The 6,827-nt window shown below is 37.9% G+C and overlaps 1 protein-coding gene across 1 annotated transcript in view; it reads right to left on the minus strand.

The window, feature by feature from the left end:
* Positions 1-4,136: 4,136 nt before the first annotated feature.
* LOC134447103 (zinc finger protein 239-like) overlaps positions 4,137-6,827 on the minus strand; it is a 4,466-nt gene continuing 1,775 nt past the window's right edge. Inside the window, exon 2 of the mRNA XM_063196388.1 lies at positions 4,137-5,327. Coding sequence (XP_063052458.1) covers positions 4,513-5,327 — 815 coding nt within the window. The 3' untranslated portion in view covers positions 4,137-4,512. The remainder of the gene's footprint in view (positions 5,328-6,827) is intronic.

The raw sequence follows: 6,827 nt of genomic DNA on the forward strand, positions 1-6,827 counted from the left end.
AGCTGAATTGAGAAAGGAGTCAAAAAGACAAAGGAAGTGATACATTTCTTTTTTTTTTTAAAATTGTATTCATATATTTATCCAAAGCAAACAAACAGATGAAAACGTACCAATCAAGTCTATAGCCTATTCAGTTTAGTGAACTGAAAGAAGCATTTCTCAGACAAATGGCAAAATGACTTTCAATCTCCACACAGAAATGCCATTTCTTTAGACAAAACTCTTTTCAGTGTATTTCAGTTCTTGTCTTAGACAGGATGTGTCGTGACAATCTATTTTGGTTTCATACACTTCCTCAAGTGATCTGTGTATGCCCAACCGCATGCAAGCTCCTCAGTTGATGACACATCCTTAAAAAAAAAAAAAACTTCAGCCAGAAAGCCAGACTTCCTTTTCTCTGACCTGCACAGCCATAGGCATACAGTGTCCCAAAAATTTACACACCCTTAAATCATTGTAATGTATGCCCTTGTAAATTGTAAATTGGAAGTGATACATTTCTGAAGGACTTAAAAGTTGTAATATAGCAATCGAATTGTACAATTCATGAAAATAAAACTTAGAACAATATAAGGGTAGATGACGGATAGGCAGCAAAAAACATTTTTTTCACAAAACATTGTTTATGAGGGGAAAAAAGTATATGTCTATGTAGTGCAGCAATTAATCTTTCAAAAAATCCAAGTGGTCACAATGTTGGTCTATTCATTGATTATTTATTTACGTTGATAAAGCAATTTGCTGAAAATATGTCCTTTAGTGTGACGTTAAGAAATAAATATATTAAGTAATGTAGAAATGGCTTGATGGAGTTTTATGAACATTGTTACACTCTTCATATTTATTGCAATTTTTTAAAGTCTTAATTTAATGAGAAATTACCAATTAAGTATTTTTTTCCCCCCATTAGATGTGAGATTATTAGAAACCTTCGAGGCAAAACAGGGATATCTTTCTTTTAAATGTTCAAAATTGTCCGAATTTAAACTTTTCAGGGACGATAATTTGTTCTTCCCTAATGCAATATTCAGTGTTTATCAAACATATTGTTTAGCTCAAACAAATATTTGAGCGTTTAAAACATGTCACACCGTAGGACATTCATGTCACACTAAAGGACAGAAATGCAAAACTGAGCCAGAAACAAATATATCCACATGATTATGTTGTCTTTTGATCATAATATGGACCTACACTTTACACTTATAAGTCTTTGAATCGTCGATTATCAGCCTATCGTACCTCTTAATGACAGCCATGCGGTCATTGAATGTAACCTGCAGAGCTCATAAGACTCATATTCATACCTTGGCATGACCATCACACTTTTGTAGGTATGCTATGACTGTCACACCATTGAACCTGTAGTGTGTAGTGGCCAGTGCCTGTTTGGTATCTCAAGCTTGACAGCACATTTATGCTGTATATTGAGCTCTCCACAGCATACTTTATTCATCTATACTCCTCTATATACTCTCTCGCTGATCTTTCCTTCAATGTTACTGTTATATGTTATGGTTTCAAAGCACCATTAATGACATTTTATATCATTTGACAGTATTTAAAATCAACAACAAATATTCATCAACAATGCATCAAAGTAAAAGGCCAATAAAGGAATAAGTAAGTGGAATACACAATATGTATCTAGTCAAACAACAAAACAAAAAAAAATATGTACTACCAGTTGTTGTAAAAGCTATTTCTCAAATATCTAGTCCATTGGTGTGACCTGTTTGTCCTTTGGCGTGATACTCCAAAGTGTCACACCATAGGACTTTTACCATCACACCATAGGACTTTTACCATCACACCATAGGACTTTTGAGCTTTTGAGTTAATTTAAAGCCATGTCGTTGTCAACTGAAATACAATTTCACCTTTAGTAAGATGCATTTTCATACATCTACATAAGAAAAAAATATGAAAAATATACACTATTGTCAAAATGTATTTTATGGCTGTCACACCAAAGGACTACAAAACTAATACATCTTGTGGTAGCAAAACATAATTGATTGACTGAAGAACTCTGAGAGAAAAATCTAAAATCCACCATTGCCATTGGCTTCTTAAGGGTCTAAAGTCACAATTTATGTACCGCTGGAGCTTCAGCAATAGATAATTATCCACAGAATTAACCAAAAAATGATGTCACACCACAGGACATTATTTTCTGCGACAAAGTTTCATAAGTCCATACGGTCTCAGAAAAACAGGAAAAAAACTAGAAATGCATTCTCACAGAAAATGCTGGAAGCGGGCTTGCCTTTTGGGGCAGAGATGAAACAAAGTACTATTGAGAAAACAAAGCTGAAATAAATCTTGGAAAAACTCCATCCACCCAGTCAGAAGTTATGGGCCAAACAATTCAGCCATCTTGGATTCAGCCATCTTGAAAGTGTTGCAGCTCTGCTACTAAATGACATACATGGTATTTTAAGTTGGCTAAGGAACACTGCATATGATAAAATTTTGAAAATCAACATGGCTTCGAGCGGGATTAGAACTCACAACCTCCATATCTGTAATCCAACCCCTTTGCCATTGATATTAAATGACATACAATACATGATATTTGAAGTTGGCTAAGGAACACTGCATATGATATCATTTTGAAAATCAACATGGCTTCGACTGGGGTTCGAACCTCCAACCCCCATATCCCTAATTCAGCACATTTGCCATTCATACTAAATGATATACATGGCATTTTAAGTTGGCCAAGGAACACTGCATATGATATAATTTTGAAAATCAACATGGCTTTGACTGGGATTCGAACCCCCAACCTCCATATCTGTAATCCAGCACATTTGCCATGCATACTAAATGACATACATGGCATTTTAAGTTGGCCAAGGAACACTGCATATGATATAATTTTGAAAATCAACATGGCTTTGACTGGGTTTCGAACCCCCAACCTCAATATCTGTAATTCAGCACATTTGCCATCCATACTAAATGATATACATGGCATTTTAAGTCGGCCAAGGAACGCTGCATATGATATAATTTAGAAAATCAACATGGCTTCGGGTGGGATTCGAACTCTCAACCTCCATATCTCTAATGCAGCGGCATACATTACCACTAAGCCAAGCAGCTAATTGTCATGCATAGTCCAGCAAGACTATATTACATTGCATTGCAGAGCTGAACAATGGCCTTCTAGAATGGCTGCTCGCACCTGCTCGTTAAGAATAGAATCTTGAGACAGTGGCAGTTAAGATGGAACACTTCATTGGGAGCACCTGTTCTGATACTAACTGACAGTTAGTATTGAGCCTTAAAAAGGGGAGAGAATGAGAATGAGTTTTTTGTCTTTACAACATCGTTGTAAAAAAACTAAAAGGAGTTGGCACGTGTCCTTTTCACAGATCGGAGTCATGCTTGTGATCTCTCTAACAGTCTTTGAATGAAGTTTATAGGTTAAATTTTTCAGGCACAAATGGACCTCCGTGTGGGACATGCGCTGATCTCTTGAAAAATGCACTTTTCGAAAGACTGGGATTCTCCATAGAGCCAGGCCTGTTTTTTTTATAAACCTGCCATTTAAAAAGTATTGGGATTTGGGAGATGAAACTTTGACAATTTGGAGACATCCCATAGAGCTCGCTAACAACGCGTCAACTAAACTTCTAGGTGAAAGTGTTGATGTTTTATGACCGAAAAAGCCTCCTACACTCTAATCTCTAGAGTGGCGGAACCTTGGTTCATGGAGGTTCCACCACTGTTTCCAATGGGGACCCAGGCTTTCACTAAATCGCCAAAAACGGGAAAACGACAAGAGACACGGAGAAGCCTATAACGAAACGCGATCTCCAAGCCGAGCCGGTCGTTTTAGTGTTTGAACGGTGTCTCTATCTCGAAAGGCCTAGGAGGAGATCCATTTTCTATTTTTACTGTCCCTGTACAAGAGAACCAATAAACAGGACTTAGAGATTACTATAATCGGGCCTTGCTCTGCAAGGGCCATGCTCTGCATGGTCCTTGCTCCGCAAGCCCGCTTAATTAAGCATTGCCACTTGCTGAAATAGACACCTTGAAAAACATGCCAGGGTTGTTTAGACAAATGACTGAGATTTGATTATTTATTTAAAAATGTTTTAATATGGAGAACCAGGCTTGCCTCAGTCACACCATAGGACAAATGTGACATTTGACTCAAAATTAAGTATACTTATTTAAGCTCTGGAGTTATTACACATTACTTTTTCACAACAACGACATTAGTTTAATCATTTAAAGCATTGACAATTTTGAAAGCATGAATTTACTTAATTTTAAGAGCCTGCGACAGCAAAATTTACACGTCACGTCATCTACCCATAAATGAGAAAACAACACTAAAAATTGAAATGATATTGTGCATGTCTCTAGAAATATGTGGTTTTATACCGTCCGTGCTGCCATCTGAATTTTAAAATAACCATGGCTCCCATACAACATGCAGATGTTCTGTTACTGTTCCACAGTCTCAACATGCAGATGTTCTGTCACAGTTCTTCAGAGTAATATGGGTCTTGTGCAACGATGTTTGTTGTAGTCGATGTGGATTTTCTGATGCCTGTTGAGGTGATCTTTACGTGCAAAGCCTTTTCCACATGTAGTGCACTGGTAAGGCTTTTCCCCAGTATGGGTTCTATAATGGTAAATGAGACCACCTTTGTATCTGAAGCCTTTTCCACATGTGGCACACTGATGAGGCCTTTCTCCAGTATGGGTTTTCTGATGGCTAGTGAGGTGTCTTCTTTGTGCAAAGCCTTTTCCACATGTGGCACACTGATGAGGCCTTTCTCCAGTATGGGTTTTCTGATGGCTAGTGAGGTGACTTCTTTGTGCAAAGCCTTTTCCACATGTGGCACAGCAGTAAGGTCTTTCACCAGTATGGGTTCTTTGATGGTAAATGAGAACATTTTTCTGTACAAAGCCTTTTCCACATGTTGTACAGTGGTACAGCCTTTCTCCAGTGTGCATTCTCTGATGGGTAGTGAAAACATTTTTCCAGGCAAAGCCTTTTCCACATGTGGCACAACAGTAAGGCCTCTCTCCAGTATGGGTTCTTTGATGGCTAGTGAGGTGACTTTTATGTATGAAGCCTTTTCCACATGTCGCACACTCATACGGCCTTTCTGCAGTATGGATTCTCTGATGAAGGGTGAGATTACCTTTCTGTTTAAAGCCTTTGCCACATGTAGCACACTGGTAAGGCGTTTCTCCAGTATGGATTCTCTGATGGGTGATGAGGTGACTTTTCTTTGCAAAGCCTTTCCCACATGTGGCACACTGATAAGACCTTTCCCCAGCTGTCTGTTTTTCACCTGAGGAAATAAAGGAATAAAAACAAACTGCTGATTTTGAACCTCACAACAGATGAATTACAGAGTACAAAATCAATTTCAGACATGGTAAATAGTTTAATGAACAGAGTAGTTTAATGAACATTTCTTCAAATGTATGTCATAATGTTACCCAACTACTTGAAACTAACAACTACTTATGCACTAACAACTACTTATGCACTAACATGTTCAGCTTGGTATTAAAAAAGTAAATTGATAAGGCACACTCGAGAGATGTGTATTGTAATAAAGTGAAACAAATAGTCTGAGGACATAAACTGGAGCAATCAATGCTTTGTTTCCAGCCAATTTCCAATGTCTTCAACTTGGATATATACTGTATAAAATATATGACACAAGCTTGTGCAGCAACAGATGTTTCGGGCCCATTTTCAATGCCTTCAATCTGGAGAGATATGTATAGATATGTATGTGTCATATGACACAAGACTTGTGTGCGCCTAATTTAGTATGCTTGCAGACCAGTGTGCACGCCAACACACACACATATATGAGCAAAAATGGCGCCATGCCCCCCTCTGCGAACCCAAAAATCTTGGCGTGGCACAAAGTTGTGCAGCAGACTTTTCTGCCATGGCGCAATTCTACTAGCAGCGACCAGGAAGTAGCCTAGTAGGCAGAAAAAATTGAAAACTTCAGTTGCCTATATAGCCTCGAAAAGAGGAGTGTAGTATGCAGCTACTGGACTACAGAAGGAACCCCAGGCAAGGCAAAGCAAGCCAGTTTATTTCTTACATGGACGCAATTGAATGTGCTTTACAAAGAGATTAAAAGCATGCAAAACAGAAGACAAAAAAGCATAAATGCATAAAACACTAGGTGTGCTGTAAAAGAAGATAAGGCAGGAATGAAACGGGAAGATAAAAGAATGACAAATAAAAAAACACTAAAACCCATGAAAATATCTCAAAGAAGGCATCAGAAAACAGCTTTGTTTTGAATTTGGTTTTATAACATTGATCTGTTGGGGCACTGTTAACATCCTCAGGAAGCAGATTCCAGAGCCTTGAGGCGTAAAAACTAAAGGCCGCCTCACCACACTTCTTTTTAATGCTAGGTAAGACCAATACATTGTGCTGCAAAGACCTCAAATGCCTAGCTGGTGTGTAATACTGTAACATATCCCGAATGTAACTGGACCCCAACCTATTCACAGATTTGAAAACAATCATTTGATAATACAATTTCTTGAAACTATGCTCTTGTCTTCCTTACATTTTGTTCAATGAAGCAATTATTTACTTTTACCCTCACTGTTCAGTAAAGCATGTTGTGTTTGGCGATCCAATTGTAAAACTCTGCAGCCAGAACAATGCTCTCAAATAGTCTTGAAAGGTAGGCTATAACAAAAATCTGTTTTATTGTGATAAGTCATAAGTCAGATGTTCAGTAGGCCTATAGCAGGCATGTTTGGCTATCTATCTTCAGAACTAGATCAATGAAACAGGAAAATTTCCC

Source organism: Engraulis encrasicolus, chromosome 4, assembly GCF_034702125.1.
Source record: "Engraulis encrasicolus isolate BLACKSEA-1 chromosome 4, IST_EnEncr_1.0, whole genome shotgun sequence".
NCBI classification, from domain to species: Eukaryota; Metazoa; Chordata; class Actinopteri; order Clupeiformes; family Engraulidae; genus Engraulis; species Engraulis encrasicolus.